The sequence below is a fragment of the Capricornis sumatraensis genome, chromosome 1 (genome assembly GCF_032405125.1).
Source record: "Capricornis sumatraensis isolate serow.1 chromosome 1, serow.2, whole genome shotgun sequence".
In the NCBI taxonomy this organism is placed as follows: domain Eukaryota; kingdom Metazoa; phylum Chordata; class Mammalia; order Artiodactyla; family Bovidae; genus Capricornis; species Capricornis sumatraensis.
The window spans coordinates 204,383,876-204,411,420 of NC_091069.1; the positions used below are offsets into that span (position 1 = coordinate 204,383,876).

General features: G+C 38.0%; 1 protein-coding gene across 4 annotated transcripts in view; it reads left to right on the forward strand.

The window, feature by feature from the left end:
- The window catches only part of MECOM (MDS1 and EVI1 complex locus), a 62,999-nt gene that overhangs the window by 8,450 nt on the left and 27,004 nt on the right, over positions 1-27,545 (forward strand). For 2 of the 4 annotated variants that reach the window (XM_068977226.1, XM_068977235.1), the window contains exons 2-7: positions 3,507-3,609; positions 7,085-7,301; positions 13,131-13,278; positions 14,561-14,714; positions 18,993-20,349; positions 22,985-23,072. In XM_068977226.1, the coding sequence (XP_068833327.1) occupies positions 3,561-3,609; positions 7,085-7,301; positions 13,131-13,278; positions 14,561-14,714; positions 18,993-20,349; positions 22,985-23,072 (2,013 nt within the window). In that variant the 5' untranslated portion in view covers positions 3,507-3,560. Of the gene's footprint in view, positions 1-3,506; positions 3,610-7,084; positions 7,302-13,130; positions 13,279-14,557; positions 14,715-18,992; positions 20,350-22,984; positions 23,073-27,545 lie in introns of all 4 variants that reach the window. The other 2 variants (XM_068977244.1, XM_068977253.1) reach the window with 2 other exon arrangements.

The following is a 27,545-nucleotide window of genomic DNA, read 5'->3' on the forward strand; positions in this document are numbered from 1 at the left end:
TTTGAGCCCCTCTTTAAATACTTGAGTTGAATTCATCACAGAATCCCAGATCCAAGACGTTTTTATTTTGGTTCCAGATAGCTTTTTCCATAAAACCCCCTGATGGAAGAGACCTGTTAACTCTTTTATGGAATTTAACAGAGGAATTGATTCCCTTCCATTTTTCTCAAACACAAAGCACAGAGAGGCTATGTTAGTAATATCTCTGCTCCTGGTCCCTAACTCAGATGACCTATAGTTCATAGGGCTGCAATATAGTCGAAGTTTTGAGAATATACTGATTTTAAAGATGTTTTAATTATATTTTTATAAGCATGGTCGAACATACTTAATAGACAAACCTGTGGGAGAAACTGCATAAAGCACTTAGGTTTTTAATTATATTTTCTTATTTGCCTAAAGACCTATTTTATAACATAAAAACATAGATGTGATTTTTTATTTTCTGAAAGGCTTGATTCCACCAGCATTACATTCCATTTTCCCCCCACATAATTGTTTTGAGGCAAGAAATTGTCATTATGTTTTCATTTAAACTACTCCTCTCACTTCCCAAATGCCTGTTGGTATATTATTATTGCTAGGACGTAAATCAACTTTATATGTGGACATCTCTGAATTCAAGTATTCAAATTATACTTTGGAGCCACTGTAATTATAAGAGGAAAGACATAATTTTACTTAAGTCTCTTTAAGATCTAAAGACATGAGATATGATGAAATGGCAAGTGGTAGCAACACCTTGAAAAAAAGCGCTGGATTTCTAAGGGTGGTAGATGGGATTTCAAGCACATTCTTATATGATATGAGGAAGCATGCCCAGAATCTGCCCTCATTAGGGCAGGCTCTTGCCAGATCTTTTCAAACCTCAGTTTCATGAGCACCATAAAAATTCACTTAAAATCGAAAAGAACACCCTGAAGTTAAAACCCACGCTGCCTAGCCTTGCCTTTCGTGGCCTGGAATGTCACCTTTTACCTCCAGTAAATAAAGCCAAAATCAACACTCTTCCGTGTCTTTTATTTTTTATGCACTCAATATTCTTCGCATGACAATCTGGACACTTAAAGGGAAATTACAGTAGTGATCTATGTCCCGGCAAAGAGAATTGTCTTTCTAATATATAGTTACAACATATCCATCACTTTCTTTTGTTTCTTGGACTGTTCACATTGGATTGAATAAATCTGCAATGGAATTAAAAGAGACATGATAAATAGTGGACGCCAAAGAAATAGTGATATCATAATACTTTCTTCCAGTGATCTGGCGTGTGTGTCTCTGCAGCATTCCCCAGCACAGACAATTGTACCATTTTACGGTCTTGCGGGATATTGTCTCTTTAACCTCACTGTTTCCGAGAAGCCACCGAAAAGTTCTAATATGTCACAATTCAAATGTCAACATGTTGTTGGAAAGGAAGCTAATAAGTTAAACCTTTGAGAGATGCCAAAAGAAGAGGTGATTCAAACTGTTGAGAGAAGTCCATTGTTTTCTAAGGGGAACTAGGACTCTAGAATGAAACAAGGTACTAACAAGCATTTAACTGGAAGGTTTAGGGAGAAAAAAAGCAAATGAACACTTTTTTTTTTTTAACCTGGTAACTTTTTTGAGCAGTCTATTTCTCTCAGTGTACTTCCAAAGAAAGGAAAATATGAATGTTACGGTTAATAAGATACAAACTATAAAGTCTCTGGTTTTTATAGAATCAGCACATAACAAGGAGTTATTTTCCTAAGATAGTCTGGATTCTATCTATGGATAGAGATAAAGAATCTTAAGTCATATCATATTAGAGAAACATTTTAGGTCATATTACATTAGAGGAACATTTTACGTTTGGCATTATTTTCTGTAAACCAGCTTCATGTGGTTAAATTACTGTTGCGTGACAAAAAGTGATTCTATTTTGACAGGAAAGAAACTAAGCAGAAAATACTCCTCATTGAGTTATTTTTTGAATTTAACACAGTTTTGTACTCTGGTCTTTTTAAAGAAAAACAATTGGAGTTTAGAGCCACCTACTGGAATGAAGAGGCACGTACTTTTGTTTAATGTCCTCTGCTTTTCAAAAGATAAACAAATAAATATAATTAAAGTTTTGCACATTTCTCTTGATCTCATAAGACATTAAATTACTCAACTTTTCTCAGTTTGAACTATTAAGTGATCCTGCAAGAAACCACAGTTAGAGCAAACCACAGTTAGATCCTTCCTTTTTCTTAGCAGGGTATGCCAATTTGTGTTATAGGATTTTTCACCCTATTGCATTGAGACTGAGCAGAATTGAATCCCTGGTTTTGTTGTTGTCATTGTTACTTTTGGTGGAATTTCTATGTGTGTATGTGTCTGTATGTGACTGTAATTATTCTCATTTAAGAATTTTTGTTTAATACATAATCTTAGAATTAAAAATTAAAAACCTTTTGTGTTAAAATGAAAAAGCACCTTAAACATTTTCATGATTAAGTCGTTTTTATATTGAGATATAATTGATATATCCATTATATTAGTTTCAGGTATGCAACATAATGATTTGATGTTTATATATGTTGCAAATCAGAACTAAATGCCTTTTACATGAAGAGACCCTGAAGCCTGGACAAGTAAATTGGGCAATGACTTACCTAAGGTCACTGAGCTGGTCAGGGAAAAGGTAGGCAGCTCTTGGAAATTATAGGTCAGGATATTTTCCATACTTGCTACACTGCTTTTAGTCAGTCATTAATGGATGTATTCAACCCTTCCTCTCATCAACATTTTGTGTGAAAGTAAGAGGAATAAGCACCACCCCCAAACCCTGGTAAAAGAATCGATTGAAAGCATAATGCTTGCTTTCAAAGAGTGGGATCAGGAGCTGGGTCATGAAGGCAGGTCCTGGATCTGTGAGTATCACTTTTGATTGATAAAAGAGGGATGCAGTGTTTTAAAAAAGAAACACTCTCTTTTAAAACTGTGTTGTTTTTTTTTTTCCAGATCTTTTCATGATTCTTTATGTTGGGTCCCTCCAGACTGTTGCCTTAAAAGCACCTTATTGAGAACGTGCTACTTTTGAGAACATGTTCAAGAAGGGGCAGTAACTCTGCCCCTGCCAGCCTTTGCCCAGCCACAGCTGGATAATGCAGGGCACAGGCAACAATCAGTTGTGCATGGTTCACCAGAGTAAGGGATTCAGAGAAGGGATCATCTTTTCTCTGGTGATCTCTTCATGTCTCTTAAACATTTCACAAGGTGAATGTGACACAGCAAGCCTCACATTTAGAAAATTTGACTTGTGAAGTGGGAGTTGGAAGGATTCGTAAATTGGCATGAGAGTCCCAGCTTTCCGTTTGTCAGCAGAGGGCTAATTTTCAGTGTATAAAATGGGAAGTCATAGTTCTTTTGATGAAAATTAAAAGGAATATTTTGTTAAAATATGGGAAAATGAACGGTTATCTTAGTGTATATCTTGCCCTTTCTTAACATTCACTTCTCTTTCTCTTTCCCACGTTCGTTGTCTTTTGAAGATATTTTATAGAGTAGTCGCAGACATTGCCCCAGGAGAGGAGCTCCTGCTGTTCATGAAGAGTGAAGACTATTCCCATGAAACTATGGCACCAGACATCCATGGTTAGTACCACACATGCCGCCATCCGCACCACCCTCATCTGGAGATTGTGATGGAGCCTGTCAAAGGATCCATCACACTTGGTGTTTGTGTTTCCCTGGCTAGTCATTGTCAGCTTTAATAAATTCTGTCCCCTAGAGTGGCTATTTTCTTAGTGTGACACCTGGCTAATATTACCATGAAGCTAAAGTAAGCAGAGGTCTTTTCTGAAATGGAGGTCAAAGGAATTTTGAATATCTGGACTGAGACATCACATAAGTAAGCCTTCTGTCAATGCCTTAGACTCTGGTGAGAGTACTTTCATGCTGCAAAAGACATTTCAGGGAGCTTGGTTTGGGGCTTTTGAAAATCTAGCAGTTGTTCCTCCCACTTAATATTCTATTACTGGAAAAAAATCTTTCTGCTTAAATCCTAGCCAGCATGATCACATGGGAGGCAGCTGTAGGGTGGGGGAAAAGTACAGATGAGGAAATTTTAGAGTCAGAGGAATTTGTATTCATCAGGGACCCATTCTAAATCAAAGAAGGAGGCATAAAAAGGAATTTTGATGATGAGCGATGTATATTCAGATGAGAGTAAAAGGAAATTTTATTTGTATTGGTTTGTATTATTGGGATGAACATTTAATATTTTTTTTCCTGTTTCTCTCTCCTAATACAATGGGACTTCATTCAGCATAGTCTAGTGGTGTCTTTGGAGAGTTTCATAGTTGGAAGTATCAGTAGGAAGGGGTACCCATCCCAGCTTACCTGAGAGGTCGGTTTGGGGCTGGTTTGGTCGGTTTCCCATCTGTCTGGCATTGCCAACAGGAGAACCTTAGCTTCAGCTTCTGCATCTCCTGTGAAAGAAGCTACCACTATTGGCTGACTCATTACTTGAACATTTTTTACTTTGGCCAAGCTGCATTCTGCCTCTTTGTAAATTTATACCAGTTGCATTTCGGGGAGCCTTTTGGAAATTATTTTCCTCTTAAAAAACTGTAACAAGTAAGTGGTGTCAGAAACCCAGACTTGTCAACTAGCCTGGTAGAGTTTGAGCCTGAATGGGGAACCTGACCCAGTGGAAAAGGGCTCTTTGACAGCAAGGACTGCTTAGATGATAAAAATGAATATAATTTGGGCTTTTTTCTGGTATGAGGAAACTTTAATCAGTGAATGTTTGCTCTCAAAAGGTTTTCAAATAATTATTTTTTGAAATAAAAATACTTAGTGTACTATTCTGAAAAGCATAAACAGAGGTGACTGTTTTTCTTTTAGGGCTACATTTCATGAATTACCTGTGTTTACAATACTCTTGAACGCATCCATTGCTTTTTATTTTCGATGTGTGATATCCATATCCATACGTATACCAGATACATTATATAATGTCTATAATGTTTAAATGGTGATTTGTATTTCATACTCCTAGGAGTTAATGTTTCTTAGGACAGAGAAAATAAAATACATGCTTTGTACACATACTGAATGCTAGATATTATCGGCTCTTCATTGTCCTTTGTAGTCTTTTAGACATAGAGCAAACTTTAAGAAAAGTCTTATTTCCATTATACAGATAGGGGAATAAGGCCACATAAGACTACATAAATTGGCTAGAAAGTGGTAGAGTCAGCATTGAAACCAAGGTCTTGCCATCTCTAAATCCTATGTCTTTTCATGTATTATGTGGCCTGGAGGCTGTTTGTGTTCAGACTGCTGGCTGAGGTCCTAAAGTTAGATCTTAAACATGTGAATAGTGTCACAAACTATAAGAAATATTTCCATTACCTAGTTGATGTTATTGAGAAACCCGTCTTACAGCTGAGGTGATTTATTTTCGAACACCTCCCTCTTCTTTAACCAAGTCCCAAACTGACAAACTCCACTGAATCTACATACTAACTTCTTTACCTTTCTGGCCCCTGTGTTATTGGTTTAGTTTAATCTAAACCAGTATTGTGGTGGGTTATAGCAATGATGACCCATGTGATCTCTCTGCTTGGCTTTTCAGGCTGCAGTGGGGTGTTCCATCTTTCAGTGGCTTTCTGTACTTTCTTGCTGCTGCTGCTGGTGCTAAGTTGCTTCAGTTGTCTTAGCATGAACCTAAAAAGCCCCTAGGAACCTGCTACCCTCGCGAACTTCATTTCCCACTCCTCCCCTACATGCATCCTATAAACCTGTCACACTTTACTACAGCTTTGCCTTTCTAGGAGCTTGCATTTTTTTGCTCTTTCTTGCCTTAGTTGGTCCATGCTATTCCGTCCCTCAACCTGCTCCACTCAGCTGAGTTTTCCTCATTACAAAGTCTTTTCTAAACCTCTGTCCCCCAGGATGGATGGATTTGGCACATTCCTCTGGGCTCCCTTAGTTCCTGTGCATGGACCTGTCATAAAATGTATCATACTATTTGTTCTCATGTGTATCCCCTTGGCTTGCTTATGTATCCCTTCCCTAACAAAACGGCTCACATCTGGTAGGTGACTAAAATATTCCCTCAAAGACGTTCAGTCAATGAGTAACTGGCTATAGGTCCTGGCCGTAGGTCTGCAACACAGATTGTGTATCCTGTCGTTCGTTGTCCTCTGTGTCTTTCAGCATTGTGAGCTGTTTGCAGGACTTCTGTGATTGTACCGGTGTGATCAGTGCATAGCATTTATAGCCTCCTGAGTGGGCTAAAAGCTATGCCAGTGGAAAGAACAGAAACAAGGCTGTCACTACCTGACACTCTATCGCCTTGTTATCTCTAGTCTCCCACTATTACCATGTATTTATCTTACTGATTTAAAGTGTAAATTCATATGTTGGCTCTTTAGCAAAGCCGTGCCAATTAGCACTGACCCTGGGGGAACATAAATGAGCCTAAAAAAGTGCTAAAATCATGCCATGTCCCATTATAAGAAATGATGAACGTTAAAGCATTTCCAAGATTATTGATGTTAGCCAGGCTTAAGTAAGGCTCAGACAGGGACTCTCCTACGTCCCCTACAGGTAACATGGCACTGTGAGAAGGGTATGGGACAGAAACAGTTCAAAGTTTGACATAACTACTCAGCTCTATAATTCTTGATTTGTTACTGAACTTGCTGAGCTTCAGTACTCTCATCAGAAAGCTGGGAAACAAATCTGATATGTAATTCCTCAAGGTCAAGTTTTAGGAAAATCAATAATCCATGAACAGGTTTGAGGTCATAATGATGCTCGGTAAACGGTCATTATGACTTTATATGTCCTGAGAATATTAAAACCTGGAAGGGTTTCATCATAAAGTTTTATCTGATAAGAAGACTATCTGGGCTCCCCAGTGATCGCTTCTGTTACAGTTCTAGGCTCTGTGCTGGCCTCTCTACATTTATTCTTTCTAATCCATGTTAAAATGGGAGTGGTGCAAAGGACAGCCCAATAATTTCTATTATGTCTTTCACAATTCGATAAGAACTCCTGGTCTGTGGCAGTGCTTCCTGATCGCCTAGTTCTGATAACACCTGAATTATTTCCACAGAAGAACGGCAATACCGCTGTGAGGACTGTGACCAGCTCTTTGAGTCCAAGGCCGAGCTAGCAGATCACCAGAAGTTCCCATGCAGCACTCCCCATTCGGCTTTCTCAATGGTAGAAGAGGACTTCCAACAAAAGCTTGAGAGTGAAAATGATCTCCGAGAGATACACGCGATTCAGGAGTGTAAGGAATGTGACCAAGTATTTCCCGATTTGCAAAGGTTAGACATGGCATGCTCCACTACCAGAACGTGTTTGTTTACTCTGAAGTACAATGTTGCTTATGGTCAATTTTCAGAATTGGTGCAGATGGGAAATTTGAAACAACAATGAACTGGAAAAATGTATTAGTTACAGTTTTGGAAGTCATTTTCCCCTGTAAATTCTCACCTGTAAAATGTTTGCAGTGAAGTTGGAATTAGTTATTTTGATGCCAGAGAGAAAATAATATGTTTACTATTGTTATTTATGGAATGTAATTGGCAGCTGAAAGTTTAACATTAGAGTAAAACGTAACTTATTGGATGAGTCAAGAGCAGAGGAGGCAACAGTGATGCTGATTAATCTAATTATAGATACTGAACAGTAAAGCTACTTTCTAGAAACATTTAGGTGATAAAAAAGAAACTTCTGATACTTAAGAAAAGCTAGATGGTCTTTCGATAGATCACTGTAATCTGTGGATTTAATTTCTACTATTTATCTAAATTGCACATATAAAAGAATAACAGAAACATGCCCAGGGAAGAAAATGTTGAATTGTCTTAAAGGGAAGAAAAAAATAAACAAGATCTAAATGAAATAATTCTTTGATACATATTTTTAACAAAACAGAAATCACATTTCAATGACATATTAACTTTTTATAGCCCTTTGAATTTAATTCAGGAACAATTGTTTGGTTTTTTTTTTTTTTCTATTAAAGAAAATAACAACCCGTGTTGTTGTTTAGTCACTAAGTCATGTCCAATTCTGTATGACCCCATCACAGCACATCTCCTAAATATATTGTGTCCAAATTAAAAGCCAAAATGAAATCACTAAATACCAACAGGTGAGAAAAGTATTTATACTGTAAAGCCGTATCTCTGATGTCAAAGGGTAAGTATATTTCCTTCTATTTTGTTATCAAAAGTATTGGACAGCATTATAAAAAAAACTGACAGCCTCAACACTAAAATATTGCGTGTAGCAATACTTCTTAGGTGGAGAAACCTTCTTACTCTGGGTGTAAGATTAAGCCTAAGTCAATCCTACTTTATGCCAAAACCAACTGTCAATTTAGTTCTTTCATTCAAACATTCAGTAGCAAACAATAAAGAAACCTAATTATCTGGCGTTGGGTGAACTCTCAAAACTCACTTCTTGGTAGCTCAGCCAGATGGATATATCATGTCGCTATGCAACCTGATACTGATCATCCAAGTGATAATTTGGGTTATATAATTTAGCTGGTGCAGAACCTACATGCCCTGAATATTTTCCACTTTACTGAATCTGATATTGTTGCTTTATATGTTAAGCAAATGAGAATTCCTTTCTTGATATGGTATATTATTCTGTTCTGTATCTTTTGTGTAAGATATTGAGAAAGGAATGTATGCTAAGTTGCTTTAGTCATATCCAACCCTTTGCAACGCTATGGACTATAGCCCATCAGGCTCCTATGTCCCTGGCAAGAATACTGGCAAGATTTTCAAGGCAAGAATACTGGATTGGGTTGCCATGCCCTCCTCCAGGGGAATCTTCCTAGCCCAGGGTTCAAACCAACAAGTCTTATGTCTCCTGCATTAGTAGGAGGTTTGTTTACCACTAGTGTCATCTGGGCAGCCCACCCTCCAAAAAAGGGGGGCAAGAAACAAAGGTTGATATGCATGCAAAAGATGGAAAGAACTCAGAAGGCTAAGCCAAGCTCTATAAATTGGGGTAAAATTCTTTGAAAAGTGAAGCTTCATTAATGACTGACTGTATACTTTTATGTTTATGAAAGGAGTGAAAAGAAGCTTTTGTAAGAACCACTTGCCTTTTTCTTTTCTATCACTGATTAGCTGATTGTTGATAATGATCAGGGAGCAATATGGGTTTTATGTGGGATTAGAAGAAACAAGGAAAAGAAAATTTGCCTTACTTTGCTATCATTTCCCCCTTTTGTGTTGTGTACTATCTCTACTTCTTTTTTGTTTTTACATTTTTATTGTATTTTACTTTTATTTTTAATGTTTTTTATTGTGGTAAAGGGGCTTCCCAGATGGCTCAGTGGTAAAGAATCTACTTGCCAATGCAGGAGATGCAGGAGACGTGGATTTGATCCCTGGGTCCGGAAGATCCTCTGGAGAAGGAAATGGCAACCCACTCCATTATTATTGCCTGAAAAATCTCATAGACAAAGGAGCCTGGCAGGCTACAGCCCAGAGGGTTGCCAAGAGTCAGAATCAACTGAGCATGCACGCATTATAGTCGCATAATATAAAACATGCTCTTTTAACCATAGTTAACTGTATAGTTAAGTGGCACTAAGTACATTTCTATGGTTGTGCAACTCTCGCCATCATCCCATCTCCTGAATTTTTCGCCTTCTTAAACTGAAACTCTGTCCCCATTAAATACTAATTTCCCATCCCTCCCTCCAACCCACCCACCACCTGATCCCTGGCCCCTACCAATGTATGTTTTGACCCTGTGAATTTAGCTATTCTTGGTATCTCGCATAATTGATATCAAACAGTATTTGTCCACCCCTAATGTATATTGCGGAGAAGGCAATGGCAGCCCACTCCTGTACTCTTGCCTGGAGACTCTCATGGATGGAGGGGCCTGGAGGGCTGCAGTTCATGGGGTTGCGAAGAGTCGGACACGACTGAGTGACTTCACTTTCACTTTTCACTTTCATGCATTGAAGAAGGAAATGGCAACCCACTCCAGTGTTCTTGCCTAAAAAATCTCAGGGATGGGGGAGCCTGGTAGGCTGCCATCTATGGGATCACACAGAGCAATGTATACTGGAATACACTTTTAAGGTTAACTTAATATATGTCCTTCAGAGTGTACCATGTACTATACCTTAAAACAATATCATACTCTTGGAGTTAGGAGACAGGAAAAATCTCAATGTACAGGGCATTCTTTTACCACTAGGTTTCAGAGTTTATGATTTAAGAACATTGGAATACAATACATGGCATGAAATGACAGGCCCTGTTAGTTCGCTAAAGACGATAGTAAGAACAGCAATCACACAACGATTTTGGAAGATGTCCCTGACTCAATTCAATGTTAACTGCCATTGCTAATATCTTTCTGTTAACTCTCTGATTAACATTTCAGCTTGTGTAACAAACAGAGGATTACATATTGTAGATAAAGATAGGGCCATTCTTGTGACTCCACACACCTGTACTCTCCTGGTACTTTTTGTTCACAGAGATATAGCTGTTGGTGCTCAGATAGAATAGCATTACCAAGTTGACTGACTCATAGGGCAGGAAAAATAAGTTCATGTGCCAGTATGAATAGAATTGGAAGGAGGAAACTGAGAAAGAGAATAATATGGAAACGTGTTTCTAATTTGTCAAGATACGAGAAAGGGCATTTCATTTTTTTTTTTCACATACATTGCGATGCACACAATGTGTACAGCCACTGGATAAATATTCTAGGCATACAGAAGTGGTGATTCTCAAACCTAGAGTGTTCATCTCACAGAAAAATAAAATATGGGGAAGAAACAGTGCTTGCATGCATGATACGTTTTTTTTAAAATACCTTTTTATTATGAAAGTTTTCAAATACCCACAAAACTAGAGAGGATGGTAGTGTACTCAGGTTCAATAATTGTCACACAAAACCAGTCTTATCTCAGCTATACTCATTTTGGTTTATTGAAACAAATCCTGGACATTATGTCATTTTATTTATAAATAGCTCAGTGTGTGTCTGTGGAAAATATGTAACACATAAGTTCACTTTAAAAATAATGGTTCCTTATTTCTATCAAATATTCAGTGATCAAATTCCCCCAGTTATTTTATTATTTTTAGAGTTTGTTTTGCTTACATTAAGATCAAAATAAGGTCCATCATTGCAATTGGTTTGTGTCTCTCTTATTTCTTAATTTAAAGGTTTTCCCCAGTCAAAGTCAGTAAGTCCCTCTTTCTCATTATAGTTTATATATAGAAGAAATTGAGTGTTTTTTCCTGTAGCATTTCCTCCTGGCTGTATTCTACTAGTTATATCCCCTTGGTATTTTTTGGTCATCTTTATCCATCCCTCTATTTCCTGTATACTCATAGTTACTTCCCAAGCTATGATCAGATTTAGGCTCAGTGTTTTAGGAAGAATACCTCATTGGTATTATCATTTATTTCCATTAGGAGGCATATAATGGATTGCCTAGATTAATTAATTCTTTAGGTGCTGCAAAATGAATGTGTTCTAATTCCCCTGTTGTTTCAGTATTTACTGTCTGGATTAACTCTATGCAGAGAAACTCCCCCGCCTTGATTATTTGCTCCCCCTGAAGTACAGTTCAGATAAGAAAGCCGAGATATATGCATGAGTTTTCCCCTTTACTTACTAGTTTTCAGAGCAATGATTTGGCTTCTCAGCATCTTCCCAGGGTAACTGGTGAAGTTTCATTTTTGTGTTTTTAAGTATTATTATCATTAAAAGATGAGATCATTATTCTTAGTGATGCTTAAATTTCCCCATCTTTAGACAATAGGTGTCTCTTCAGATTGGCAACCTAGGGTTTTTTTTTTTTTATTTTTTTTGCCATGGTCTGTAACTTTCTTGCTTTTTTCCTTGACAAGATGTTGAAGCCCATCTTGTGTATTTCATGCGTCAAATTTGAAAAGGGACATTTCTCTAAGGAGTTCTGGTTACCTTATTTGGGAGTAATATCGTAATGTGTTATATGTGTGTATTTAATTAACAAAAATGTTGCCAGTATCTTCTGAATATCACAGTAACCCATTATCTATAATATTTAATTTTCATTATATTCATGCAGCTTTTGTATTCAAATTTTAGTGAGACAGGGGAACATTTGAGAAGGTAAAATATTTTAAGTTTTAAAACAGAGACGTTATACTTGTGAGAAAATTCTAACCCTGTTTTTCTTTGGAGAGACTTTACAAGTGCATCTGCTTACAGTATGATATACTTTTCTTTCCTCCCTATTTCATAGGCTGTATATATATATATATGTGTGTGTGTGTATATATATATATATATGTATATATATATATATATGACCTTAGGTTATAAGATATGTGCATATATATTCTCTCTAGGTAATGTTTCCATCAGTGTCTATATCTACTTTTATATTGTTGTCCAGTCGCCCAGTTGTGTCCCACTCTTTGCCACCCCATGAACTGCAGCACGCCAGGCCTCCCTGTCCTTCACCATCTCCTGCAGTTTGCCCAAGTTCATGTCCATTTCATCGAAGATGCCATCCAACCTTATCTATGCACTTGTATATTTATTCATCGATCTGTAAGCGACCATCTATTATATTGGTTGTATTAAGAAGTGGCTTGTTGAATAGATCACTTACAGTCCACTTTCCCGTTGGTAATATAGGTAGCAATAAAAGTGCCTTTGTCAATGTAAGAGTTGTATGCATTAGATAGGATAGTTTCCTACATATTCTTAAGCAATCTCTTGACGTTTTCAGTTTGAATGTTTGTGTTTGAATTAAGTGGGTAACAGCAGTATGTGTTGCAGTTAGAATTGTGTAATGAATCCAGAACTGGACAAACAGCTAGTTGTTTATCATGCCCCTAAATTGGCACCTAATCCCTGCTAGCTGAATCAGATTTATTTTTTTAACAACAGGGGCACTTCTCTGAATTGCTGAGAAGCACAGTCCAAGGAATATAAGATGTACTTTTGTCTGTTGCAAGCCTGTTTCCTCTGTTTCTTCCCTGCCTCGACTCTTTTCCCTCTTCTTTATTTAATTGCCAGTTGGATTAGTAAGAAAATGACTTTCTGTTTATTAATGTGTTCTTAGTCACCATGTCCTGTTAAATCAATTGTTCTCTTAACAGCTTGGAGAAACACATGTTGTCACATACTGAAGAGAGGGAATACAAGTGCGATCAGTGTCCCAAGGCGTTTAACTGGAAGTCCAATTTAATTCGCCACCAGATGTCACATGATAGTGGAAAGCACTATGAATGTGAGAACTGCGCCAAGGTACAGTGAACTTGCAGACTGCTTGGCCTCTCTCTGTCATCCTGCTCTCTCCTAATCCATCATTTGCTGCGATATGTAAAAGCAAGCCGTGAGAAGGGAAGCTATAAATATCTTGAGAAAAGAGACTGAGTGTTGTATGCTACAAGGCATTAGTACAGTGTACAAAAACACTTAGTGGGTACCCTTTTATTTTTGTAAGGGAGGAAGTAAGGCTTAATGGTGAGTTCCAGAACTAGGTGTCAGACATCCTTGGTAAATTCCTTGTTCCGCTACTGGCTTTCCAGAGTGGGGTTGTTTTATAGCTTTATGGAGAATGAAAATTTTATCCAATGCACATTACTGATTTCTTGTAATAGCAATTTGTGTGGAAGTTACATACAGTTTCTGAATGCCTAGTCAGAAAGAATGGGAGACTCCTATACTTGCAGATTTTTCCACCCAAGTCCCCACTATAAGTTATGACTTGGTTGTAATTAAAAGTGGAGTTCCTTAGTGACCTGGGCTGAACAATATAAGAGCGAATTGAAAGCACTTCCCCTTGACCATTACTGTTAACTATGGGAACAGCAATTCACATCATTAAATTTTCACGTTCCTCAATTAACTAAAAGATGTCCTGATGTCATGAAAATTGATTTCTTTCTTCAAAAAATTTTCATGATATTTGAATATCTTTTCTTATGTGGAAATTGTGACATTTGACATTATCTTTAGATGTATTTTGCTTCCAGATGTGTGGGTAGCTTTCTGTTTTCCCTTTTTTTTTTTTTTTTTGTTTGTTTGTTTTTTAGTACAATGTCCAAAAGAACCATTTTAGTTTAATGGTTACTTAATAAAACACAGTGTTAGAATTTAATTCCTAAGGGAACTCCTCGAGTAGATTTGGGACACTTTAGGCAAAATCCATCCAATTTTGTACATCTTTGTTTAAAGGATGGAAATAGTACATCATTTTAAATAATATCATGGTTTGTATTTTACTATTCAATTCCATTCACTCTAAATAGGATTAAGAAGACCTTGAGTATGCTTTAATAATGTCATTAATTATTTTGTTCAACTGATACTAATGGATACTTGTGCTAAGTCTACAGAGCTGAATAATTTACAGTCCTGACCCTCGAGAGGCTCACACTTTGGAAATATGACCTTCTTTTGGTCTTTGGGGAAAAACAACAAAAACTAAACAGACACACACAATCCCTTCTTGAGTCATTCCTGGTCTTCTTTCTTGTGTCCTAGGATTAAGTTTCTTGATTAATCAGTACTCATTTCCTAGCAGGTTTTCACGGACCCTAGCAACCTTCAGCGGCACATCCGCTCTCAGCATGTTGGTGCCCGGGCCCACGCGTGCCCCGAGTGTGGCAAAACGTTTGCCACTTCGTCGGGCCTCAAACAACACAAGCACATCCACAGCAGTGTGAAGCCCTTTATCTGTAAGTTTTCAACACTCCAGCCCCCTTTCCTGCATCTGTCTCTCATCCGAAAAGCTCTGTGACCAGGAGAGTGAGCCCTGCGTGGCCCTGAATGAGGGGGCCTCTGCATTAGCAATTTACGGTCTCATCCAGTCAGGCTATTTTCTATGATGAGAAAATCTTTTATAACCAGATCTATGGTATTTTGCCTATGATCCCTGGGCTGTTTTCTTTTAGATGGGAATCAGTAACAGGTAGAGAAAAGACACATTGTTAAATAATGTGAAGGAAGCCCCCCAGGTTGTGAGATTTATCCTATTGGAAATGTGTGTGGTTTGTAAGACAGCAAATCACAGATACACTAGACAAAATGAAGTGAGAAAAACCTGTTCTGGGTCAGAAAGAGCTAGAAGAACCTCACCTGGCAAGTAGGTTTAGGGCTGTGTGTGTGGGGCGGGGGGATAGGGGGAATAAAAGACCCTTTAATCTACCCTTTGTTGTTGACCATAGGATTCAGATCAGTAGTTCTCAGTTACTTGAAAAGCAGAACACTTTTACTTTGATGCTACACATGCTGCGTCTCTAACCCCATGCACTCAAGCAAATTTACAGACAGTGTATTTTCAGGGGCATTCAATCTGACCACCTACCTAGAATATCCCTGTAACCAAGGGCTTCGGGACAGGTCCACCTCAGCCCTCTTTTGCTTCTTCTCTTGTCCACCCGCCCCTGTTCTTTGTATTGTGCTGAAATGTTTCATATGGAAAATCAGTTGTTCTCAGTCCATCTGGGCAACAACTCTGGGCTTCTCCATGGCTCAGCGGGGCATAGAAACATAGTGACTCACTGAGCTGTTACAAACTTCAACACAGATTTTGGATCCAGATAAGCACAGAACTGGATGAAGCATACTCAGGAGTTGGCAAATCCTCTGACTTGGGAATCCTTGCAAAACAGTTTTTCTGACAGCTACTTGATGGTTTGTAGTAGGTATATGAGACACTACTACAGGACCTGATGGAAAAAAAACCTAGTTTTCAGTGCCAACATGGAGATGCCAGAGACTAACATGCCTCCTTTTTGCCTTTGCACAGCTCTCTTTTGTGTTTCCAAGCCCCATGAGAGCTTTCCTTTCCCTTTCCAGCTTACGCTAGCATCCCGTTTTGCTCATATGTTCTTCTGTTCCCTGGGTGGATTGAAAAGGACTAACAGAGAAACAAAAGGGTGCTCTATTCTCTCTTGAGGAAGCTCTGTTGAAAGTCATGGGAAATAAAATATACAATGGAAATTTTAGACTTCTTGTCTCAAAGAGATATTCCTGACTCTAGGTCGTAATGCCCTAAAAATGTACTTACAAGTACTGCAGGCATACATAATTCATTTATTTCTGACTTTTCAAAAATACGTTTTGATACATTTATGTTTTGGTGGGAAATAGAGAGGAATTGATCACATGAATTATCATCACCTATTTAATGCTTTCACTACTATTTAAAAGTCAAAAAATAGAAATTCCTATCATCTAAGATCCTGGGATATGGAATTTTAATTGTGTTGAAGTCAAGTGTTTCACTTTAAAACACGATAGGGTATCCTTTCCCAATCAGATTGTGCAGACCTATTTGCCATGACTGTATTTTCAGTAATTATTGGTAAATTTAAATAGCAGATGGCATTCTTCAAATATAAAATCTGACAGAAGACCATGGGGTAATTATGAATAATAGCCATGTAATTTCAGAACAAAAGAGGAGTTGGTGTGGAGACTTTGGAGTGGAGGAGGTTCACCTAGAGTTGATATCTGTTTCTCACCAGAAGGCCACACACCACGCTTTACCCCCACTGGTGTGTTTATGGCAACTGTCTCTTATTACAGTGTACCGCCAAGCTTGAGCCCAGAGTCACCAGCGCTAAGGTAATTACTCACTGCCTTTACAGAAACCTCCAGCCTTCCCAAATAGAAACCACATGCTCTAATAGGCTGAATATATTCAAAATACCTCTTAATTTGTTTAATAAGTAGAAAAATGCAATGTTAACTGCTGGCTAATTCCTTATTACTGAGAAAATTACAGTATAGCATAGACTTCAGCATCAGTCGAGCCCCTTACCTGCAGGCTTGGTGGTTTGTGGTGGGCCAGGCTTGGCCTTCGAGTGAGAAAAACAAAGCCTCTGCTGATGGAGACATCCCAGATTAGCTAAGTTCTGGAGACCTGATAGAAACACTGTCAGTGTGATAGAGCCTCCAACCAGGAAAGTCAGATGCACCTTTTGTTACTCCCATATAGAGGAACTCTTGATTTTCTGAAACCTCTCTCACTGTTAGAAAGAAGTGTAGAGAGCAATATTTCTTTGCCAAAATATTACAAACCTTTCAAAACCTTACACCTTGTTTGAATACCTGTCAGGATATTTTCTCAATGACTTTTAATGGCCCAGAGGAGGGGTGTCACTTTCGTAATGAGTGCACGTTTAGAATTCCATCAACATTTTGTTTACTATTTCTCGTTATTTCTCATAGCTGAATTAGTATAACTAGTAAAGGCCTCATGTTTCAACCCTCTAGTTCATATGGTTTTAATTATTATATCAAAGAATTTAAATAGTATGTGTATTTATTGTATATGGTTAACTAGTATATCTTTTTAAAGTGGACTCTGTTGAATATTCCAGTAGAATGACTTGAAAAGAAATAACTCACGTTTTCTCTTCTCGTTAAAATGCACGTTTTAGTCTCTACAGCGTCATGAATCATCCCACAGCTGAAAGCTCCTGTAATGTTACTAAGCACAATTTATATGTGTAGCAATGCATTTTAATTGTTAGTAGTAAAAGAAATAGATATGGAATCACTTGGTACTTCCTGTTTGGTGGTGTGTGGGATAACTGAAGTTCCAGATGAATTTTGCATGACTGAAGGTTCATAAAATCTTCTTTGAATTTTTTTTTTTTTAGTTGTTATTATTTTGACTTAGGAGTTTAAAGGCAGTCATCACATGAAAGAAATAAATGTTGTGTTTTACCTTCAGTTTGATTTCTTTTATTTGTTTCAACAATTATTAACGAGGCATATCATGTTTCTGCATGGATTAATGTGAACAGAAGCATGAAAGTAAGCTCACACATAAAGGGGACTCATCTTTAGTAAACTAACGTAAAAATGTGATGCTTGGGAAATGGATACTATAATCTTGCCGGACTGTGGAGTGAGTGGGATTCCTACATAGCAAAGGAGCTATTAAGGGTCAAGGAGTTTGGTCTTAAAATGTATTTAGATCTGTTCAGACATAGATGAGGAGGAAGATGTTCTACTTCTTTGGCAAATTCTGGGGGAAGAGGGTTTTTTCCAGCCGTACCCACTACTGTACCCTGATTGGATTCGAGCATTCTATGCACTCTCCCCTGCTTGCCGTAGCTGGCAGTACCGCATACAAGTCAAGCCCCAAGATAACCCGTGAAGATATGACAACAAGTGGACATGTTTCCCAAGGACGGGGTTTCATAAATGCAGGAAGGTTAGCACAACCACTGGTGTGAGGGGAAGTCGGAGGACGTGCTCATAGTTCATGGGAACCAGCAATGCAGGATGGGCTACATTCAATTTAGTTTCCTTTGCAGGCTTAAAATAGCGCCATTGTAAATTATGTCAGTCTTTCTCAAATCATGAAAATGATTGTTAAAAATGCCTCAGAATACACAATGTGCATTGTTGTGTGGCTTTGATGTGTGAATGATGAGAGCATATGATATAATACAAATTAAATAATGGTAGAGCAGTCACAGGCTTTTTCCCCGAGGGAAGAGGGAATAAAGGTGAAGTTTCTGGGGGAGGGGAAGGCTGTTTTCTTTTGTGTTGGTGCTTACAATATAGAAATCTATAAATGGTCTAAAATTTTAAAGGGATTCCTGTTCTGTTTCATGTTTAGCAGATCTTAAGAATTTACGTTGTAAAGATTCTGCTGGTCATTGGGTTGGGGAATCAGTGCATGCTGGAATTTGACTTTTTAATAAATATTTGAATACACAAATATGATGCAAAATATGATGTAGTGGGGGTGACAAATATTTATATCTATTTATATGAAATATTTGTGCTGTCTCAAGACATTTGTCAGGTTGGATGCCTTGCTTTGGAATCTAGTGAAATGGGGTTTTCTGTGTTTGGAGCACCACTTTGGTGCCTCTGACGTCTTTTCCTGGCTTCCTAATTGAAATTTGGGGTAAACCACTTGTAATACTTGCTAAATTCAGAAGCAATTGCCATAAAGCCTGAGATTCTTTTTTGTTGTTTGCACACAGGTGAGGTCTGCCATAAATCCTATACTCAGTTTTCAAACCTTTGTCGTCATAAGCGCATGCATGCTGATTGCAGAACCCAAATCAAGTGCAAAGACTGTGGACAAATGTTCAGCACTACGTCTTCCTTAAATAAACACAGGAGGTTTTGTGAGGGCAAGAACCATTTTGCGGCAGGTGGATTTTTTGGCCAAGGCATTTCACTTCCTGGAACCCCAGCTATGGATAAAACGTCCATGGTTAATATGAGTCATGCCAACCCGGGCCTTGCTGACTATTTTGGCGCCAATAGGCATCCTGCTGGTCTTACCTTTCCAACAGCTCCTGGATTTTCTTTTAGCTTCCCTGGTCTATTTCCTTCCGGCTTGTACCACAGGCCTCCTTTGATACCTGCTAGTTCTCCTGTTAAAGGACTGTCAAGTACTGAACAGACAAACAAAAGTCAAAGTCCCCTCATGACACATCCTCAGATACTGCCAGCTACACAGGATATTTTGAAGGCACTATCTAAACACCCACCTGTAGGGGACAATAAGCCAGTGGAGCTCCAGCCCGAGAGGTCCTCTGAAGAGAGGCCCCTTGAGAAAATCAGTGACCAGTCAGAGAGTAGTGACCTTGATGATGTCAGTACACCAAGTGGCAGTGACCTGGAAACAACCTCGGGCTCTGATCTGGAAAGTGACATTGAAAGTGATAAAGAGAAATTTAAAGAAAATGGTAAAATGTTCAAAGACAAAGTAAGCCCTCTTCAGAATCTGGCTTCAATACATAATAAGAAAGAATACAGCAATCATTCCATTTTCTCACCATCTTTAGAGGAGCAGACTGCGGTGTCAGGAGCTGTGAATGATTCTATAAAGGCTATTGCTTCTATTGCTGAAAAATACTTTGGTTCAACAGGACTGGTGGGGCTGCAAGACAAAAAAGTTGGAGCTTTACCTTACCCTTCCATGTTTCCCCTCCCATTTTTTCCAGCATTCTCTCAATCAATGTACCCATTTCCTGATAGAGACTTGAGATCGTTACCTTTGAAAATGGAACCCCAATCACCAAGTGAAGTAAAGAAACTGCAGAAGGGAAGCTCTGAGTCTCCCTTTGATCTCACCACTAAACGCAAGGACGAGAAGCCCTTAACCCCAGTACCTGCCAAGCCTTCAGCGACCCCGGCTGCAAGCCAGGACCAGCCCCTGGATCTAAGTATGGGCAGTAGGAGTAGAGCCAGTGGGACCAAGCTGACTGAGCCTCGTAAAAACCACGTGTTTGGGGAGAAGAAAGGAGGCAACGTTGAACCAAGACCAGCATCGGATGGTTCCTTACAGCATGCTAGACCCACTCCTTTCTTTATGGACCCTATTTACAGGTAAGGGAGGTTGGGACACCGCTAAGTGTGGACGGACAAACAAAAGGTGGTTTTTATACTCTAAAGTTATGACTTTTAACAAACCATTTTTTATTGTTGTTATAAAACAGAGTAAAGTTGTTTGATCTGGTGAATTCATTTTTTATTCAGAAAGTCAACTCATTAGGTTTGGACTTATTTTTGGATGTCTCCGAATTTGGGGTTTTGGAATAGACCCATGGAGTTCTTTCCCTTGACAATAAATTTATTTTTAAACACATTTTTTTTAAGTGGAAAATATGGGAAAGCCATATTTAAAGCAAGTTGTCAAGTGGCGGAAGAATGAGGCTCCTGAAGGATTAATGCAAATATGTGTGGGTACTTAAATGGGTCAGATTATTTGGAATGAAATGGGACAGAGTGAGAGTTTATTCTTTATTAAGCTACCAACACAAACCTTAATAAGTGCTGGTCCTATTTTGTTTCTAAGTAAATCTCTTAGAAGCCCCCTGTAAATCAAATATTGATCACAAAAATGCTTTGTAAATGATGTGAATGATCGGCTTAAAAACACATCTGTGTTTAATGCCTGCATTATTCAATTTTCTTTGCATCCAAAATTTTTTAGGGCAGGGAAATATATGCTTACTAAAAAGCCTCTTAGGTCCAGTTCTCAGTTAACACTGGACCATTCAGAATGATTCAGTTTTTAAATACTAGTTTTCTTCAAAGTGTACAAACAACAATAACAGTGCTTGTGATGTATTTTAAATATTACTGAGCATTTTCACATTTATTTTCTCATTCAAATCATGAACATCGTTAAGAGTTAATGGAAAATGTAGACAATTTTTTATTGGACTTATTTAAGCTGGCAGTATTTGATATTTCTGCCTAATTTTTTTTTTTTTAATCAAGAGACAGTTTTGTTCAATTTCTTCATTCACAATATTTTTTTGAGCACCTGTAACTTGGTAGGTACCAGAGCTGCAAAGTCTTTTCACTTCAAACTCTTTTTCTACCTTCATTACGTACATTAACCAAGAAACATTACCAGTTCATTAAGGACTGCCCCTACTTGAACATGACAAGGGGCATAGAAAAGGACAAAACAAAAATGTCTCAAAGCCATCATTACCAGGCTTGGGCACTCCCCTCACCCCACCCCCCGTCCAACCAATGATTGTATTTTCTTTTATGTGGCAGTTCTTTTACAGAGAAAGAAAAAGAAGGGGGGGAAAAACCAGATCTTCCATATTTTGTGTGTAGCTTATATATTACACATGGGCAGTAAGGCTGTATTTCTAACTCAGTGATATGTCTCAGCCCTTTGTGAAGATAATTTCTCAAGCTTTCTTTTTTAGACCCTCCCAATGGCAATGAACTTCCAGTTCATCCACATACCCCTTCCACTCTTCTCCGTCATCTCCCAGCCTTCCACCTGCTTCCTCTAGTATCAGTCTTCTCTCTGGTACAGTTTCAACTGAGGCTTTAGGCATCTCATTTCATCAAACTCATAAAAGACCTAAACCCAGTTTTAGTGTAAGACCTGGGTTGAAATCTCAGCTTTCTCATGTCTTAAAGTTTTCTTCATCCATAAAATGGGTATAAGGGCACTGATTTCAATAAGTGAAAGAGTATATGTAAAACAGCATATATGCAATTTCAAGAAGTCGAAGCTGCTTCTAGGCTTCCCAGGTGGCACTAGTGGTAAAGAACCCACCTGCCAATGCAGGAGGTGCAGGTGACCCAGGTTTCATCCCTGAGTCAGGAGGATTCCTTGAAGGAGGACACAGCAACCCACTCCATTATTCCTGTCTGGAGAGTCCCAGGGACAGAGGAGCCTGGCAGGCCGCAGTCCATAGCGTTGCAAAGAGTTGGACACAACTGAAGCGACTTAGCACAGAAGCTGCTTCTATTCAGTTTGAAACTATTCTAAAAGTATACTTATTGAATATTTTTTAAAACAAAATCACCAACAGTTGGTGAAAGAAATTAATTCAATCCACAATGTCTTTTCCTATATACTTAATAGAAAATAGAATGGCAAACATTTCTAAAGAAGAAGCACTGTATAGATAAGTTTGATAAAGTCTTTCTTTATCTTCAAAAAGTTCCTCATCCTCTTCCTACCACCCCTCTTTCACCTACCCTGTTTATCAGCAGCAGCGGCTAGCAGGGTGTGTAGTAGGCTTAGAAACTCCTGCTGGCATTCATAAATGTAAAAGAAATAGAATGATGATTTGTGGGAGCGCCTTATTGATAGAAAATGACTTTAATTTTCAAAGTGAACCCTCTTCACCTGCTTTTGAAATCAGCCAGCATTTTTGTCTACATTTGCAATGGAAAGGTACAAACTTGTGAGTGATGCCTCCGATTTCATGACTTCATTTTTAACATTTCCTTCTCATTATTATTAGTATTACTACTCATTGAATAGGATTTTTCCATTTTAAAAAGGACCTTCTTTCTTTGAGCACCTAGAAGTGCCACGAGTATTCTTCAAGAACTGAAACAGATGTCTTTATATTTTTATTAGTGTGCTTCCCGGCAACCTACCATTTGCTTTATTGTTAGCTGTTTTAAATGTCAGCGATTATGCAGGGATTGATCTGTGAGACTGATTCTTCTCCAAAATCTAATTTTAACCTTTCAGAGTAGAGAAAAGAAAACTAACTGACCCACTTGAAGCTTTAAAAGAGAAATACTTGAGGCCTTCTCCAGGATTCTTATTTCACCCACAAGTAAGTATTTTGAATTTGAGACTTCAAGCTTGTAAACTAACTTGTTGATCCTGAAAAGCAGGTGCAATGAAATGAAAGAAATCTTGAGAACATTAGGATTTCCTATGACGCTGATGTGGAAGAACACAGGAAATTCTAGCAGAATTAAAATCCAAACTTTTTAAAGAAAAAGTAGTCAATATATATATGTAAAAATAACATGGTTTCAGTGTTAAGTTATTCTCTATTAAGTTACCTGAGCTAAAGTGTATTTTGGAGTGAGCAAAATTCAGTTAAGAAATTAAATATTGAAGTTGTCTTTCATGTTTAAAAATTTGTGATTGTAAGAAATAGATCACTGTGCAATTTGTCCCAAACTCATGAAGGTCATTCGTGTTCTTTTAGTGCTTAGATAAAAACAGGAAATGAGTCTACCTGACAAGTTGTTACCATAGAGGGTGAAGGAATTTATCTAGAGACCACTGGGCATTCCAGCAAAGTTCTGTAATTGCACAAGAATTCACCACAATACACAGAGCTATTTGCTGGATAGAGTTGTGTCCATTTATCAAAATAGTATAATTTCTCACTGCAAAGAAAATACAGAGCAGTGCTATCTAATTAGTTCATCTTTATGTCTCCACATTTTTGGTCATTTTTAAAAAACTAGTATACATATCAATTAAAGTGTGGAGAATTATATTGAAAGAAGGAATATATAAGCATCTCGAATCTGGTTTCTTAATGATATATATTTTTTTAATTTACGGATTACTAAGGATACAAGCTCCTTATAGACAGTAAGCAATACTTTTATGAAAATGTTCGACAACAGAGTTAACTGATTTGTTCTGTTCCAATATATTCAGACCAGAACTTATGCTTCTCTGATAAAAATCGGTGGAAAATTCTATGCAAGCTATCTTACAGAAAGCTATGAAACAATTAAATTTGATCATCTTGGAATATGACTCCTCCCCCACCCCTCACCATCACCCTCTCTGCTACGGCTTCTTTCTTCATTTTTAAAAACACTTTCCCGAATTCTGGACAATAAAGTGTGAGAGCTGAAATTCCATATTCTGGGTTGAGTGGAGAGACCTGTCATTGCTCAAAAATTCTCTCTGTTTTTAACCTGAAACAATATATGATTTAGTATGAAAAGTGTTAGAAATATTCCAGTTAGTATTCATTTTGTGTAGAAAACTAAGGAATTTCTTAAATTATTTTCTGGAAAAGCAAGTTCTAAAACAGTAAATGTTTATCAGGTACTTATTTTCCACATTTAGACTGATCTGAATTGCACTTGTTGGTCTCGTGGACTAATAAACCTGAGCATAAAATGCATTTTTGTGTCAGATATTGTACAAAAAGTATATCTCTCTTGATAACTTTCTAATTAAATGCTTATAAGGATATTATAGTTATCCTTATAACTATAATTAAATTATATTACATTTAATTACAGTTTTAATTACAATAAATCAATCTATTTTATATTCTAGTTATCTTTAAAATCTAGTAACTGATCATTTCAGAATCAAGTGCTGTGGGTATGTAGTTCAAGGGAGGAAAAAAAACAGCCAGGGTTCAGTGCCTTTGAATGACTCAGTCGACCTGGCTTTTAGTTTCCTTACTTATTAGATGAAGGAGTGGGTGTAAGGTCCCTATCTTCTCTGAAATTCAGAGGTTTCTAGCTAGCTAAAGCAAATTTACTGATTCAGAAAATGGGGAGTTTTGTCTACTAACATCTTTACATGTGCGTGTAGCTGTTGTAAATGTAGTATATGCATATTTTAAATCAAATGATAGAAAATCTGCTGTGTTTTAATATTCTCAAAATTACTGAAGGATAGCAAAAGATGAGGCATGTGCATAGAGCTTGGGAGTATAGCAATCACCCGCTCAGATCACTGAAAATATACCTATGGGAGCACAGTGGCAGAGGGTGTCCTTCCCACACCAGAATGTCGTGTCTTGTTATATGAGACTAACTATTGCTGCATGTTGCTGTAAGAACAGTACCCAATAGTGATCAGTAAAATATTTAACACATCATATGTCATGAATACTGATCAATCAGAATAGGCTCCTGCCACTGGGGAGCTGGGTCCTGGAAGCCCTTGCTGGCCAACTGTTCATGCTTTGGTTGCTGGCTGGTGGGCTGTCTGAAGGGTCTTTTGGGAGGAGGCCTGGGCAGCAGGAGGACATTCAGGGTAGTTGGGGCAAAGGCTATTTATCAATGACGACAGAAATATTTCATTATTTTGATAACCATTGTGGCTGTTTTTGTGTGTAATGGCTGAATGTCACTGAGATACAGAGGGCATAAAGAGTGTCACCTGAGAGATGTTCAGGTCCCTCAGTTTTCATCAAGCCTTCAGAGTAGTCTGTCCTTTCAGACTTTAGGCTTCCCTGTGGCTCAACAGATCCACCTGCAATGCAGGAGACAAAGGAGACTCAGGTTCGATCCCTGGGTTGGGAACATCCCCTGGAGTAGGAAATGGAAACCCACTCCAGTACTCTTGCCTGGAAAATCCCATGGACAGAGGAGCCTGGTGGGCTACAGTCTGTGGGGTCGCAAAGAGTTGGACACGATTGAGCACACAGACGAGGACTGCTCTTTCAGAAAATCTGCCTCATATGTTCTGAAGTTTCGGCAGAACTTTTTTTGTTCTTTCTAGTACTGTAGCAATTCCATCACAGCCTCAAGATCCACCTTCCCACAAACAAATAAACAAACAAATGAAAACAAAGAGAAACTGCCTAGGATTTGGGGCCAGAAGTAACTGCTTTAGAACAGGCTTCACTACTTATTAGCAGAAATGCTTCAATTTTGAGGCATGTAGTTCATCTCTCCGAGCCTTCTCTGTCAGTGTAATGCGTTTACCCCTTCCAGCCTTACTAGGGGCAGCGGAAACGATCAGTGCTCACATACATGACATGTTTAGCACTGTGCTTGGCATATGGAAGGATCTAGAGGTGGAAAAGCTCTCTTTTATTATTGGATGCAGAAATATTCTGTTCTGACTGTGAAGAAATATCAGTAGAACACCCTCCTGCCATCTCCTGAGCCCAGTTTCTTTGGTGGAGATACATCAGTATCTAGAAATGCCTGGAAGGATGCTTGCTGTGTTCTTGGTGCTGCCTTGTTGGACACCAGAGCATTCCACCAAAATGAAAGGATTTGCCTTCTCTGCACCCAGGGCTTGCCATCGTTTTGTAGGTAGATAAGTGCTTGGTTAAGACCATTCACAATTTCATTTTTCATTTAAAGTATTTTGGAGCAAATCACATGGTCCCTCTGAGGTTTCTATATCCTCGTCTTCAGAATAAGAATAGTGTTATTTATCTCAGGGTTATCTACCTCTATTTATTTCTTAGGATTTTTATAATAATTAAAAGGAGAGCACGTGTTTTCCATGCTTTAGGGAAAACCTATAAATAGATATGTAAATGCTTTGTAGTGGTATTCTCTGATGGTAAAAATTTTACAATTTTTGTATGTCTTTGTATTCTGCCCCCTCCCACCCTCCCGCCCCCTGCCTGCCTCCCCTGTACATAGTTACTAATCAATGAAAGTTGACACTTCACTCAGATGGTAAAGAATCTGCCTGCAATGCAGAAGACCAGTGTTTGATCCCTGGGTTGGAAGATCCCCAGGAGAAGGGAATGGTAATGCACTTCAGTATTCTTGCCTGGAGAATCCCAAGCACAGAGGAGCCTGGCAGGCTATAGCTCATGGGGTCGCAAAGAGTCGGACAAGACTGAGCGACTAACACTTTGATTTTCACTTATACAAATAAGTTGGATATTTATTAAATTTTATTGGAAATAAATTATTAGGCCATTTTACTGCCTTTTAGAAGAAAATATGTATTTTTAAAATCCTTGACAAAAATACAGAAAACATATGGGAACATATACATCAGAATCAAAAGATAAATACAGGCTTTATCATTCTCAGGGTTTAAATTCCTCTCCGTTCAGTTCTTAGAGAAGTATGTTTGCTCTGTCAGGCCACTAGAGCACTATTTCACTTTCTATTTTTCTCTTAAAAATAAGTTAGTTTAACATAAGGCTGAAATAAGTAGTATAGGGTTTCTCCCTGACTATGTGTTTGAAAATTACATTTGGAATCTTAGATTATAATTTTGAAAAGAAGATGACAGCCACAGGAGGTGAGATGGAGGAAATGATATTACCCTGTGATCTTTGGAATGTCCATTTCATTGGGTACTTTGCATTTTGGGTACTTTGCATTCACATTGACAGCTCATTTGAATTGCCATAGAAATCACTTGGCAATTATACTAGTACAAAACTGGCTATAAATTATACCTTTGTTTGATTTTCCTATATTTTAAATGTTATTTTTAGTTATTTATATATTTCAATTTCAGATGTTTGGCTTTGTGTTAATCTACCATGGAAACTCTATTTTACTTCCATTTCTGTGCTTTATTCATTCTTTTCTTATTTTCTTCATTTTAA